The sequence below is a fragment of the Suncus etruscus genome, chromosome 16 (genome assembly GCF_024139225.1).
Source record: "Suncus etruscus isolate mSunEtr1 chromosome 16, mSunEtr1.pri.cur, whole genome shotgun sequence".
Classification (NCBI taxonomy): Eukaryota; Metazoa; Chordata; class Mammalia; order Eulipotyphla; family Soricidae; genus Suncus; species Suncus etruscus.
Window position 1 is genome coordinate 60,945,467 of NC_064863.1, and position 16,332 is coordinate 60,961,798.

Here is a 16,332-nt window from a genome sequence, read left to right on the forward strand (position 1 = left end):
AATAAGTTCTTAGTGTAAATCACATTCTCATGTTTTAAAACCAACTTCTTTGTTGCTTCAGATTGCTCATACTCTGGCTCTTGGTACTGCTGCTCACATGCTGTGAAAATGCAGTGCTCTGCTCTCTCAGGCTCCATAGGGGCATTAAGCATTTGGTTTCTTTATAAATACAGCGGAGAAATACAACCATAAAACAACATTGTCGACACATTTAACAATATTTTTTTAGTAAGAGCTAGTCCTTTTATTACATTGTCTGTTCTTCTAGTCAATAAATGTAATTATGACTATTGGAGTATGTTGGAAATCAATCTCTTCTGATTAAGATGGTATTCATTATCATGATGATAATGTTTAATGGGTTAGAAAACAATGATTTTGATATATCATAAAGGTGAAATGTTTACATACTGTATCTCAAAGTTGTTTCTAAAGGATTAGGCTAAAGGGCTGAGTGTTGTCTTTATGTAAAGCGAAATACTGAATCCTGGAATATGAAGTTGAGAAGGCACCTAATGATGGCTTTCGTCATATTTTAGTAATGACAATTAATACATTTGAGTTGTTCAGTGAAGAAAGACCTCTATGTAGTTGAAATGTAGTCCACATGTAATTTTTAACTCCCCCAAAATCTAGCTACAAAATCTGTGTTGACATGAAGCCTTAACAATAACATAATAGCATAACATTTATATATTATTGACTGAATTTTAAGATATCACACAGAATAATAAGGAAGAGAAATATAATTTACACATATATTGAAAGTACTTTTCTATATTGAAAACATACACATGCAAGTGAATTTATGCTTCCAAACCCAGGTTGTTCAAAGTTCACTATAGTGCTATGTCACCATATTTTCAGCTCTTACTATGTACCAGCCTCTACCATTTAACTTCCAACAAGATGCATTTACCTAATATTTTCATTGAAGGACCATACAGCTCTTCAAGGTAGACATAGCTTCAGCATTATGAAAACACGTTTTGGTAAAGAAAAGATAATTAAGAAAAAAAAAGCAGTAATTTAGCTATAATACAAACAGAAAAGTGGCTCGTTGAATCTTTGCTTTTATTTGGTAGAAAATACTATGAAAAATTAAAAAATCTGCTCTTAAGGATCTAAATATCTAGTTAATATTTTATAAAGCAAAGTGAATTAACTTTTTTAATTCCTGTCCGAAAATATGACTGGTTAGCAAACAGTATTTTATCCATCTAGATGGTCTTCTTAACTCTTTCCACAGAAAGGGGCTGGATATCACCTGGATCTCTTTTGGGTGGCTGTTCTCATGGTGGTGTGCTCCTTCATGGCTCTGCCATGGTATGTGGCTGCTACTGTCATCTCTATTGCTCACATTGACAGTTTGAAGATGGAAACAGAGACTTCTGCACCTGGAGAACAACCAAAGTTTCTTGGAGTAAGGTATGTTATATTAGTGGTTAATGACGCAAATAAAAATCATGCATACTTCAGTCAATCATAACTGGTAGGTATGAAGGATAAAGCCAGTATAATTCATTTATTCCTATAATTTCTGTTTTACAAACTATTGAGTTTTCATCAGAGAATAATCAATGACTTTTTTTAGCTTACTTCTTATGATACACAAATTTCCTTCTATTGTTGTAAAGCTAAATGATTCCATGTAAAAATACAACTAATCAACTTTTTCTCTTTAGCATTCAGGTCATTTGGTGCTGTGATAGTTGCTCCATTTCAGTCATATAAAAAAGTAAAACCTTGAGCCAGAATGATGGTACTGTGGGACATGCACTTGCCTTGCAAACAGCCAACCTGGGATTGATCCCAGGATCCGTATGGTGCCCTAATCACTGTCAGAAATGATCTCCGAGGGCAAAGCCAGGAGTAAGGCATGAGCATAACTGTGTGTGGCCACAAAAGGCAACAATAAAAAACAAATCAAAATGAAACTCTTTAATTTCTCAGTAACTTCCTAGCATGCCCGAGGCTTTATAATTTTAAAATATTTTGAGAATTTTTATTACTTTCTAAGGTTATGAAGGGAAAGGAATTATTTTCTAGCTTATTTTCTGTCACCAGAAGTACTGACAAACTTTGACTGTCAGCAGTTAAATTGGAGTAGCCATATAGGGTGATAGTATAAGAGTTTTATACTCTGTGCAGTGCTTTTGACAGGAATCCCAATTCTTTTTTTTTTTTTTTTTTTTTTGGTTTTTGGGCCACACCCGGCGGTGCTCAGGGGTTCCTCCTGGCTGTCTGCTCAGAAATAGCTCCTGGCAGGCACGGGGGACCATATGGGACACCGGGATTCGAACCAACCACCTTAGGTCCTGGATCGGCTGCTTGCAAGGCAAACACCGCTGTGCTATCTCTCCGGGCCCAGGAATCCCAATTCTTATACACTTGAGTTAAAAGTTCTGACAGAGACATCATTTCCCACGCCACAACAGTGGGTAATTCTTTTCTGCGAGTTAGTGGAAGGGTGTTGGATGAGAATCCTGTTTATTAAAAAAGCGTTTTGTTGTTGTGGATTTGGAAATAAGACTGATGGTATTTATTGCACTTATGAAATTTCTCTAAGTGGTATGTTAATTAGAACATGGGACAATGTAGTGTCTGTTTGCTATACAAGTAGGTGTCACTGAGAACAGTACAGTTGTCTAAAAATAAGGACTTCAAAGAGGTCAGTAATTTGATGGATCGAGGGCAAGTGAGTTTTCTTTTTTGACTTTCAAATGAGCAAAAGATGTAGCAGAATGACTCTTATTTTGAAAGTTTCATATGTCATGGAATAAAAATGTTGAGAGTACATACAGTTGTGTTTAGCTAATTATTCTGTGTTATAGTTATAATTAGTTATAGTGTGCTTAACTATGGCCTGTCATTCTAGAATTAAATGTATCTGATATAAATACCTTCACTGGTTTAGTCAAACATTGACTCAGTAAATGTATAGGTTTTTTTTATGATGTAAAAACAAGTGCCTGATTATGAAAACAGTTGGTGGATTAGTAATCTTTTGATTTGATTTCAGAGAACAAAGAGTCACTGGAACACTTGTGTTTATTCTGACTGGTCTGTCAGTTTTTATGGCTCCCATCTTGAAGGTAAATATGTAAATGCTCTTCTATTTCTCATTCTCAAGATATTGACAGATAATTGGATACACAAAGAGTAGGTTCTTTATGAAATAACTGGAAAATTCTTGTTAAGTCTATATAGTACACTGAAACTGGTCACATAGAAAGGGAACTTTTTGAGAAAAATTCATTTAATCTTTTTCTCCTGGTCAAGTGTCTACTTAGGACTTAATCTTAGAGTACCAAGAATTGGACTTGGGTGAGTTGTTGTCAAGGCAAGCAACCTACCACTAAACTATCTCTCCAGCTCAAAAAAAATTAAAAATTAAATAAAAATTAAATTTAAAAGTTTTATTTTATTCACAATGCTTTTCAATTCTCCTGTAATGGTATGGTCTTATGGATACAACATTCCAACATCACACACCCAGAAAAGTATCCATTTTTCCTCTACTACTGTCCCAGGATTGTTTTCTTAGTCCCCTTCTTCAAAATCTCCCTTCTTCTGTCATGTGCCACTACCATGGTGAGCTTCATTCTGTAGGCCAGGGTTTTTAGATTCTTTTGTATTTGATCATTTGTTATTCTCTCACTATGCTTCTTTGTATCCCATGTATGAGAGAGGTTATTCTATATCCCTAATTTTTTTAGCTGACTTCACTCAGCATGATGCTCTCCAGTTCCACCCACATGGTAGAAAATTTCATGCTTTCATCTTATAGCCAAATAGTATTCCATTGTGTATTAATATGGCAATTTCTTTTTTTTTTTAATTGAATCTCTGTAAGATGCAGTTTTCTTTATACTGTTGTCTGCTCTTGGGCATTTGGATTGTTTCAAGATTTGGCTATTAAGAATACTGCTGCAATTGGAGCCGGAGTGATGGTGCAGTGGTAAGGCATTTGCCCTGCACACAACTAACCCAGGATGGACCACAGTTTGATATCCCGGCATCCCATGTGGTCCCCAAGCCAGGAGCGACTTCTAAGCATATAGCCAGGAGTAACCCCTGAGCATCACTGGATGTGGCCCAAAAAAAAAAAAAAAAAGAAAAAGAAAAAAAGGAAAAGAAAAAAAAAATACTGCTGCAGTGAACTTAAAAACATATGCCCTTTTTAAATAGAGATTTGGGGCCCTTGGGGTGGATTCTCCTAAGCAAATTGTGTCATATGAGAGCTCAACTAGTATCTTGAGAGATATCCATATTTCTTTCAAAAAGCATATTCAACCAATTTACATTGCTGCCACCAATGAATGAGGACTCCTTTTAACCATAAGCACACCCACACTGAATTATTTTTTTTTCTTTTTGATGCATGCCAGTCACACTGGTGTGAGGTAATATCTAATTGTTTTAGTTTATATAGTCATCTGTAGGCTGTTTTTGAGGTAGTTTCTATTCATCTATTCTTCCTATTTTTAAAAGGGATTATTTTTGTTGCTGTTACATTTTACCAGTACTTTATATATAATATATATGCTATTCCATATCAGACAAGTATTGGTCAAAAGTTTGTTCCCAATCTGGGAAACTTTTATCTTAATTTAATTTTCTTTATTTTTTTTATAGTTTATGGTTTTTAGTTTTTGGGTCACACCTGGTGGTGCTCAGGGTTTACTCCAGGCTCTGCTCTCAGAAATTGCTCCTGGCTGGCTTGGGGAATTGTAGGAGATACCAGGATTTGAACCTCTGTCCTTGGTGGGCTGCATGCAAGGAAAACACCTTACCACTGTGCTATCTCTCCTTAATTTCATTTTCATTCTTTCGCTCCTTTTATTATTATATTATATTATTGTATTGTATTAATAATTTTATTGTAATTACTTGCTTGAACAATGTTAAATTGTTAAAGCAGTATTTAAAATTTCTAGGCAATGAAAATGGCAATTTCATTAAATGCAACCTTTCCTTCTCTCCCATTTTCATTCTTTGTCTCCCTTCACTAACACTTATTTGTCCCAAAATTGTACTCTTCTATTATGTTATACTATGTGATAATATGAGTGATAAAAATAATCTTTTTATATTTTTGTACCATTCTTAATTTTTTTCTTATTTTTGATTATAACCAAAAAATATAGAAATATGATGTATTTACTAATTATAATTAGAAAGGTTTAGAAATTAATTTTAAAGATTTTAAATTTTAAAGGATATGTTAGATTAAATAGGAAGTTATAAAATGACATTTACTGATGGAATTAAATATCTGCCCAGATTGTTAAATGTAAACTGTGGAAAGCCTTTGTAGAAGCACAAATAAATCTGAAAAGGTTAGTTTATGTCTGTCATGAATCTTTCAATTTTCTATTTTACACAGCACTTTTTAATTTTCCCTATTATATAAACAGTAGTAGCCATTATTGATATTCTATGCATTGTACTTTTTTCAACGTGCAAAAATCACATCATACCTAATTGAATGGATACAGAAAATGTGGTATATATGTACAATAGAATACAATGAAATAGAAATACTGTGATATCTAATCATTTGTGGACACATGAATGGACTTTGAGGATATTATGTTAAGTGAAAAAAGTCTGGAAAAGAAAATACTTTATGAGCTCAAATATTTTTAACTCTAAATCTGACATAATATGTGGATAAGGAATGCCATTTGCATGCAGCTGACCTAGGTCCAATTACCTCTGCCCCACTAGAATTGAACCCTGAGTGCAAAACTTGTAGTAAGTTCTGAACACTGCTTGGTATGGCCCCTATACCAAAACAAAAACAAACAAACAAATAAAATAGACAAATGAAACCAACACAGATACAGAAAACAGATTGATTATAGAGGCAGATGATGGAGGGGGCAAAGAGGGCATAATTTCCAGTTATAAAGTAGAAAAGTTAGGAAGATGTAATGTAAAATATATCCATAGATTATATTTGAAATTGCTGAGAGTAAGTATGTATTAAAAGTTTTGGGAACTAGCCTTAGCTCAGCGGTTACTTCAGGAAACTTGGCTTTACAACCATCTTTGATGGTTCAAGACCCGTGAGTGCTTCTAGTTCTTTTTTTAAAAGAAAAAAAGAAAAGAAGTTCTAATCACAAGAACAAAAATTGTAATTGTATGATGTATAATACAGATATTGAATTTTGTTATACAAGAATTACAATTATATTTTTTAATTTTTAGTTTCTAAAAATTTAATTGCTCAGGCCTGGGCAATACTACAGCAGTTAGGGTGCTTGGCTTGCACATGGTTAGCCCAGGTTTTATTTCTGACACTTTATACAGTCCTTTTAGTCACACTAGTGGTGATCCTTGAGCATAGAACCAAAAGTAAGTTCTGAGAATCACTGAGTATATTCAGTAAAAATTAATAAATAAATATTTAATTTATATCAGGTGAAATATTTATAACAGTGTTAACATTTAAGATTTTAATATAAATCTAGACCAGTTACCGTACTTAACCACCACCAAACTTTCCAAGATCTCCACCACTGTCTTGAAGTCATTTATAGTTCACCTCTTTATTTTCCCCCACCTTCTGCTATGTTTGGTAATCTCAGTTTTGAAATCCAAAGCCAAGGATTTGTTATCAGTGATACTCTCTATTCCCTCTGTATGCCACAGGCAAATGAGATTATCTGGTGGTTTTCCTTTTCCCACAGGATTCATTTTTCTATCAATTATACCTTAATAAAAATGAAGCTAGTAAAACACAGAAATTCCTTTATTTTTTCACTAGCTTCTTTGCACCTCATTACCAGTTGAATGAACTTGAGGAAAGTTCTTGGCTTTATATCAATCAGTTGGTCTAACAATATAAATATGTATCTCATGTAATATGTGAAAATAATTTTAAAATAACCTCAGAGAGATTATGTACTGAGATGTCAAAAAAGTTTAGATCTGACATTCTGCATAGATACAGGGGAATCTAATATCACTTTTGTTAGAGTGAATTAAGTTGTAGGGTATATTTAAAGTTGTTATAAGTTTCATATAATCAGTTCCACTGCTAAACTATCTTCCTGTCCTTCACAAACACTGTTATTTCAATTATTAGGAAACTCCACAGACAGTTTTATTGCAGCAGTAGCTCTTATCTGCATTTCCATGCTCAACAGTTTTAATTACCCTTAGTCAAAATGATCTAAAAATATTACATACAATCAAATAATAAAAATATAATAAGCAGTTTTGAAAGAGAGAAGAGAATAAGTGAGCATTCATACAGTACATTAAGTATAGTTTTATAATTATTATATTTATTTTATTATTGTGACTCTTATTTTGCCTAAGTTTTTTGAGGGATGGGCACAACTGGCTGCACTCCAGGGTTACTCCTGGTTCTTCACTCAGAAATCGCTCCTGGCAGGTTCAGGGGATAATATGGGACCCAAGTCGGTTGCATGCAAGGCAAATGCTCTACTAGCTGTGCTATCACTCTGTTCCCTAATTTATAACTTAAAGTTTCTCATAGGTAATATGAAATTGAAAAATGGTATGTTTTGAATAGTATGCATAAGTATATATGTGTATATATATATATATATATATATATATATATATAATCAGTTAAATTCTGTAGTTTCAGGCATCCACTAGTGTTCATGAAATATAACCCTTATAAATAAAGGAAACTTATGCTACATGGACAATGAAACCCTATCTGGAGATATCTATTTTTTAGAGAGGTCATTGCAGGAAATGACGTATGTGTGGAAAATTCCATTAAAAATTAATTTGGGGGCCAGAGAGATAGCTTGGAGGTAGGGTGTTTGCCTTACATGCAGAAGGTCGGTGGTTCAAATCCCGGCATCCCATATGGTTCCCTGAGCCTGCGAGGTGCAATTTCTGAGCGTAGAGCCAGGAGTAACCCCTGAGCATTGCTGGGTGTGACCCGCTCCCCCCCCCAAAAAAAACTACTAAAAACTGAATTTGTTATTCTTAAATCTTCCATTTGGGTTTGCACCATCTAACTGCAAAAAATTTTTGATGATATCTCAAAGGTCTTGTTAGTTTGTTACTAGTAATGCATAAATAAACAAAATCATTCATTTAAATTTATTTACTTACCTTGCATGCAGAAGGATGATGGTTCGAATCCCAACATTCCATATGACTCCTGAGCCAGCCAGGAGTGATTTATGAGCATAGAGCCAGGAATAACCCCTGAACTCTGCCGAGTGTGACCCAAAATTTAAAAAAAAATTATTTACTTACCAGTTTCTACCCATTTTTAAAATAACTTACTACCTTTCATTAATACAGTATAAAATTATTATTCAAAAAATATGGTTTTATGTATTAAAACTTCTTTTTGTTGTTGTATTGCAATTCGTCTTTAATCTTGGAGGATCAATTGAGGAATCATGTATGAGTCCAAAGAGATAGACAGAAAGATATTTTGTAAGTGACTATTTTTAGGAAGATACATAGACACATTGTCAGCAACACTCTTCTATTTTATCTCTTGGTACTCCAAAATGGAGAAGTTAAAAGCTAAAAGACTTTTGTTTTCTGTGTTACAATGTTCCTCTAATCCCTTTACATGAAAGTCATCTTAGTAAATGATTTAAATCATCTTAAAATGCAGAAGAAACACATATGTAAGGGATCAGTGAGGGAGAGCTTGCTCTGCTGTAGACCACTCGTCCTTACATAACCCTAACTTTGGCTCCTCAATCTGTTGGGGTTCATAATTGTGGCTATTTCCCCCTGGAAACTTTGAATTGACCCAAGGTATCATTTTAAGTATCAGTGCAGAATTGGTCCAGCAAAAATGTTTATATTGGATAGGATTTTGCCCTAAATGTGGGAAATAAAGTTGTTTTTGCTAATATAGTTTCCAACATGATATAGGAAATCTAGTTTAAAAAATGTAAGTTTTTCAGGCATTGGCATTTGTAAGTAGGGCTATTCTTTACTTTAGAAATCGCATTAGCTAATTTATGACCAAATGCACTTCTTACCATTCAAGTTTGATAAGTGCATTCACAACATAAATCTTATTAGCTCATTTGAGAAGTTAATACAGGAAGAAGCTGATCCTGAGGGTACAGTTCAAAATCTAAAGTATAATTATGAAAATCTCTAGGTTAACAACCTTAGAATTCACAAAGGAAGAGTAGTATCTGGAGTTGCCTAAGAGGGGATCTTGTTTCCTCTTATCGCAGGATAAAGAGTGTCTTTGAAAGAGAGATCAAATGACTGGGACCAAAAGAAATGTGTGGTTTTTCTTTCTAAAATGAAAAGGCTCATCACCTTCGCTTGCAATTCTTTATAAGTTTAGTGGCCTTGGTGAGAAAATGTAAGTGTTGTCTGTGTGTGTTTTTCAACTATCCTGTCTCCTGAACCTCTTGGGAGTTGGCCGAAAAGGGACCAGAAAAATAGCTTTCCCAGAGGCTCATCCAAGGGCTGGAACACCAAGAAACTGTCTGATCATGAAAACCGGCTATCCACAGTATTCTGCAGAAAGGCAAGTCCCCTGTTTGTGACATCAGGCTGGGAATATCTACGCCCACCCAGTGGTTTGAGTGTGAGAAACTGGAAGTGTTGCCTGTGCGTGTTTTTCCACTGTCCTATCTCCTGAACCTCTTGGGAGTGGGCTGAAAAGGGCCCAGAAAAATAGCTCTTCCAGAGGCTCTGGAAGAGCACGGCCGCTCCACTTCACTTTGTGGCTGCGCATTCTTTCTAACCAATGAACCCCACCACAACACTCAGAAAAAAATCACACTACAAGTGTGACAATGGGGAAACCTTGCAGGCAAATATCATGCACAGAGAATGAATATGATAACACAGATGACCTAAAAAAATTCCAACCATCTGATTAACCTCTCGGATAAGGAGTTGAAAATAGAAATATGGAAGATGTTTATAGAACTCAAAGAAAGCATAGATTGATCTAAACAGAACACAAACACAGAAATCAGAAAACTCCAAACTGAAATAACAGATCTAAAAAACATGGTAGCTCAACTGAAAACCTCAGTGGAGGGCCTTGCCAGCAGGGTAACAGCAGCTGAGGACAGAATTGGCATGCTGCAAGATGAGATGCAGAAAAACAACACAGCAGAAGAAATTGGAAAATAACCTCAGGACAAACGATCAGGCAATGGAAAAAGTACTCAAAGAATGTGAACAAATAAAAATAGAAGTCTTTGATAAACTCAATAGAAACAACATAAGAATCATTGGAGTCCCAGAGACCCAGGTGGGAGATCTCCAGGAAGAATCAACTGTCAAATACATCATCAAAGAGATACTTTCAGAAAAAAATACTACATGCAATTAAATCCTGCATGCCCGAAGAGTACCAGCTAAAAGAGACCCAAAGGAAAACACCCCAAGACACATCCTCATTATGATGACAAATCCCACAGATAGAGATAGAATACTGAAAGCAGAAAGATCAAAAAGGGAAATTACATTCAAAGGAGCATCCCTAAGACTTACAGCAGACATGTCACAAGAAACTCTTAAGGCTAGAAGACAGTGGTGGGATATTGTGACAAGACTGAATGAAATGGATGCCTCACCAAGAATACTGCACCCAGCCCGACTCATGTTCAGGTTTGAAGGAAGGATACATAGCTTCATGGATAAACAACAGCTCAGAAACTTAACAGATGAAAAACCAGCCTTAAAGGAAAAACTGACAGGTTTACTTTAAGACAAGAGAGACCAACAAACACAGCAAACTTATCTACAAAGATGACATTAAATCTTATGACAATCATCTTCCTCAATGTCAATAGACTAAATTCACCAACTAAAAGACACAGAGTGGCAAAGTGGGTCAAAAAGATGAATCCAACCTTCTGCTGCCTACAAGAAACACACCTGAATAGTCAGAATAAACATAGTCTCAAAATCAAAGGCTGGAGGAAAATCATCCAATCAAACACACCCTTAAAAAAGCTAGGGTGGCCATATTAATATCTGATGACACCACTCAGAAAAGTTGTAAGGGACAAAGATGGACACTATGTACTAACCAAGGGATATGTGCAACAGGAAGAAATCAGACTACTAAACATATATGCACCCAATGAGAGACCAGCAAATTATATAATTCAATTACTGACAAATCTGAAAGAAGACATCTATAACACAATAAATGTGGGAAACCTCAACACGGCCCTGTCAACACTTGATAGGTTAACCAGACTGAACTCAACAAAAATATACTAGCCCTAAAAAGAGTAATGGAAGAAAGAGGACTAGAAGATATATATAGGACACTCCACCCCAAAAAACCTGGATACACATTGTTCTCCAATGTACAAGGGTCATTCTCCAGGATAGACTACATGGTGACACATAAAACATACCTTCATAAAATCAAGAGGATAGAAATCTTGCAGGATACCTTTGCTGACCACAAGGCTCTGAAATTAGATGTGAACTACAAAGGTACACAGAAGAAAAACTTTAACATTTGGAAATTAAACATCCTGCTACTGAACAACCAGTGGGTCTGAGATGAAATCAAAGAGGAAATCAAAACTTTCCTGGAAACAAATGATAATGAAGACACAAACTGCCAGAATTTATGGGACACAGCAAAAGCGGTCCTGAGAGGAAAATTTATAGCTTTGCAAACACATATCAGGAAGGAAGAAGGAGCCTACCTGAATAGCTTAATGACACAGCTCATAGAATTAGAAAGTGCTCAACAAAAGGACCCAAAAATAGGGAGACAGAAGGAAATAACAAAGCTGACAACAGAAATCAATGAAGTGGAAACCAAAAAATAAAATCTGAAAGATCAACAAAAGCAGAAGTTGGTTCTTTGAAAAAAATAAACAAGATTGATAGACTATTGGCAAAACTCACAAAGAAAGAGAGAGAAAGAGAAATCTGATAACCCATATTAGAAATGAGAAGGGGGAAATCATGACAGATACTGAAGAGATCCAAAGGTTAATCAGAGACTACTTTGAGAAACCTTATGCTACTAAACATGAGAACCTAGAAGAAATGGTTAAATTCTTGAAAACTTATAACCTTCCACAGTTAAGGAGGATGTAGAATATCTAAACACCCCCATCACTATTGAGGAAATTGAAACTGTAATCAAACATCTGCCCAAAAACAAAAGCCCAGGCCGTGATGGATTCACAAATGAATTCTTTCAAACCTTTCAAGTGGAGCTACTACCAATCCTAGCCAGGCTCTTCCATGAAATTGAAAAAACGGGAACACTTCCAAACAGCTTTTATGAAGCCAACATTGCCTTGATACCAAAACCAGACAGAAATGCTGCCAAAAAAGAAAATTACAGACCAACATCCCTGATGAATGCAGATGCAAAGATCTTCCACAAAATCCTGGCAAATAGGATCCAATGCATCATCAATAAGATCATACACTACGACCAAGTGGGTTTCATCCCAGGAATGCCAGGATGGTTTAACATCCGTAAATCTATCAACATAATACACAACATCAACAACAAGAAAAATAGAGAACATAAAAACCGGCAGCTTTTGCAGAAGCCGGGTCCCCTGTCTGTGACATCAGGCAGGGAAAATCCATGAAACTACGCCTGCCCAGTGGGGCCCAACTGTGAAAAACTGTGAGTTCTACCTGTGTATGTCTGTCTACTGTCCTCTTGCGTGAAACTCTTGGGAGTGGGGCCAAAAGAGGCTCCAGCAGAGCACGTACGCTCTTTCTAAGAAAAGAACACCATTGCAACAAGAAGAAAAAACCACACTAAGAACTGTGCTACATCACAGAAGCAAGCATTTCTCTCCGGACTGTCTTCTCTGTTGCATGCTCGCACCTAAGATTTGATCCAGTGTGAGGCTTCATCCACGGAGGACTCCCCTCCCTTAGAGGCAAGTCAGCCCATCCAGAAAGGGCGGAGCCCTGCATCATATAGCCAAATGAATACCACCACAACACGTAGAAAAACCCACAATACAAGTGTGACAATGGGGAAACAACACAGGCCAGCATCAGACATAGAGAATGAAGATGACAATTCTGATGACCAGATAATGACCAACCAACTAATCAACCTCTCAGATAAGGACTTTAGACTAGCAATATGGAAGATGCTCAAAGAACTCAAAGAAACCATGGATTGAGTTGAACAGAACACTAATAAGAACCAAGAAAATATGAAGAAAGAAAAATAAAAATCACATGATCATATCAGTAGATGCAGAGAAAGCATTTGATAAGGTCCTACACCCATTCTTGATGAAAACTCTCAGCAAGATGGGAATGAAAGGAACCTTTTTCAATCTAGTTGAAGCCATCTACCACAAGCCAATGGCAAATATTATCCTCAATGTAGAAACACTAAAAGCCTTTCCTCTAAATTCTAGTACAAGACAAGGCTGTCAGCTCTCACCACTCCTCTTCAACATAGTATTGGAAGTGCTTGCTATAGCGATCAGGAAAGAAAAAGATATCAAGGGAACCCAGATAGGAAAGGAAGAACTCAAGCTCTCACTGTTTGCAAATGGCATGATACTCTACTTAGAAAATCCTAAAGACTCTACCAAAAAGTTTCTAGAAACAATAGACTCATATAGCATGGTGGCAGGCTACAAAATTAACACATAGAAATCAATGGCCTTTTTATACACCAATGATGAGAGGGAAGAGATGGACGTCAAGAAGGCAATCCCATTCACATTAGTACCACATGAACTCAAATATCTTGGAGTCAATTTGACCAAAGATATGAAGGACCTATACAAAGAAAACTATAAAGCTTTGCTTCAAGAAATAAGAGAGGACACACGGAAATGGAAACACATACCCTGCTCATGGATTGGCAGGATTAACATCATTAAAATGGCAATACTCCCCAAAGCATTGTACAGATTTAATGTGATCCCTCTAAAGATACCCATGACATTCTTCAAAGAAGTGGATCAAACACTTATGAAGTTCATCTGGAACAATAAATACCCTTGAATAGCTAAAGCACTTCTAGAGAAAAGAAAAATGGGAGGCATTAATTTCCCCAACTTTAAACTGTACTACAAAGCAATAGTTATCAGAACAGCATGGTGTTGAAATAAAGACAGACCCTCAGGTCAGTGGAATAGGCTAGAGTTCTCAGACAATGTTCCCCAGACATACAATCACCTAATCTTTGACAAAGGGGCAAGAAATTTTAAGTGGAGCAGGGAAAACCTCTACAACAAGTGGTGCTGGCAGAACTAGTTAGCCACTTGCAAAAAAGCAAACATAGACCCCTAGTTAACGTCATGTATGAAGGTAAAATCTAAATGGATTAAAGATAGATATCATGATGCATAAGGTATATAGAACAACACGTAGGTAAAACACTCCATGACATTGAGACTAAAGGCATCTTCAAAAAGGAAACTGCACTTTCTAAACAAGTGGAAGCAGAGATAAACAGATGGGAATACATTAAGCTAAGAAGCTTCTGCACCTCAAAGGAAATAGCGCCCAGGATACAAGAGACACCCACATTGTGGGAGAAACTATTCTCCCAATACCCATCATATAAGGGGCTAATCTCCAAAATATACAGGGCACTGACAGAACTTTACAAGAAAGAAAATCTAATACCATCAAAAAATGAGGAGAATAAATGAACAGAGACTTTGATTAAAAAAAAAAGTAATAGAAATGGCCAAAAGGCACATGAAAGAATGCTCCTCATCACTGATCAGTGAGATGCAAATCAAAACAACGATGAGATTTCATCTCACAGCACAGAGATTGGCATACATCACAAAGAATGACAACAATCAGTTCTGGCAGGGATGTGGAGAGAAAGGATCTCTTATCCACCGCTGGTGGGAATGCCGTCTAGTCCAACCTCTATGGAAAGCGATATGGAGATTCCTCCAAAAACTGGAAATTAAGCTCCCATTTGACCTAGCTATTCTACTCCTAAGGATATACCCTAGGAACACAAGGATACAATACAAAAACCCCTTCCTCACACCTATATTTATTGCAGCACTATTCACAATAGCCAGGCTCTGGAAACAACCAAGATACCCTTCAACAGACGAATGGCTAAAGAAACTGTGGTACATATACACAATGGAATATTATGCAGCCGTCAGAGAGATGAAGTCATGAAATTTTCCTATACATGGATGTACATGGAGTCTATCATGCTGAGTGAAATAAGTCAGAGGGAGAGAGAGATGCAGAATAGTCTCACTCATCTATGGGTTTTAAGAAAAATAAAAGCCACTTGTGCAACAATCCTTAGAGACAATGAGAGGAGGGCTGGAACTTCCAGCTCACTTCACGAAGCTCACCACAAAGAGTGGTGAGTGCAGTTATAGAAATAACTACACTGAGAACTACCATAATCATATGAATGAAGTAGGGAACTGGAAAGCCTGTCTAGAGTATAGGTGAGGGTGAGGTGGGATGGAGAGAGATTTGGGACATTGGTGGTGGGAATGTTGCACTGGTGATGGGGGTGTTCTTTACATGACTGAAACCTGATCACAATCATATTTGTAATCAAGATTTTTAAATAAAGAAAAGAAATTTTAGTGACCTCAGAGATCTTTATTTATGCATTAAATAGTGTAAGTAGTTGTTCCCTATGTCTACTTGTACAGAATTTAACGATGGATTTTATAACCTCTTTTTTCAGATCTTTATCAAAATTTGTCTTTTTCCATAAAATTATGTATGTTGGGTTTCCCTTCTTTCTTCTAGGTTAAAGTTCACAAAGATACTTTAGATAGTTACAGCCCTACACATCTCACATCTCACCATGGATTTAGTACAGAACTATTGAGAAGTTGGAATAGTGGGCTTCTCAGGCTGGTTAGATAATTTAGATCTGTGTTCTGCTAGTGGAAATATTACTTGTTAATCTTGTGCTCTGTATGGGAGACTAGGGAAGTTGAAAGAGTAACAAAAGATGAAAGGCAGTTCCAGGAGTTTACTTTTTCTTTTTTCTGGCAAACATAAGAAGTAAAGAGCAAGTAAAGTTCACTGCTACTTCTGTTGCCCTAGCTCAAATTCGTTTGTCATTAACACATGGAATAGCCAAAATATCTCTTTCAACTTTAGTGTTTCAAGTTTAATGTTCTAAATTGAAGGGAAGCATTAAATTTGTATTTGGTAGACATTGATTTAGCTCCTACAATATGCCAAATATTGCCTTGTAAACTGAGACACAAAGAGATAAGTGTGACTATGATGAGAAAGGCTGTGATAATGATGATTTCATTGAAATAGTAATTCCTGTTTACTGTGCCTGACATTGAACTTGGATCTCTACAAGATTTCTTATTTAGTTCTCAAATAACGACTATAAATATATGC

General features: G+C 36.1%; 1 protein-coding gene across 2 annotated transcripts in view; it reads left to right on the forward strand.

Annotated features, from left to right (window-relative positions):
• Window positions 1–16,332, forward strand: part of SLC4A4 (solute carrier family 4 member 4) — a 468,271-nt gene that overhangs the window by 433,286 nt on the left and 18,653 nt on the right. For both annotated transcript variants that reach the window (XM_049789908.1, XM_049789909.1), the window contains exons 19-20: window positions 1,250–1,428; window positions 3,023–3,095. In XM_049789908.1, coding sequence (XP_049645865.1) covers window positions 1,250–1,428; window positions 3,023–3,095 — 252 coding nt within the window. The remainder of the gene's footprint in view (window positions 1–1,249; window positions 1,429–3,022; window positions 3,096–16,332) is intronic.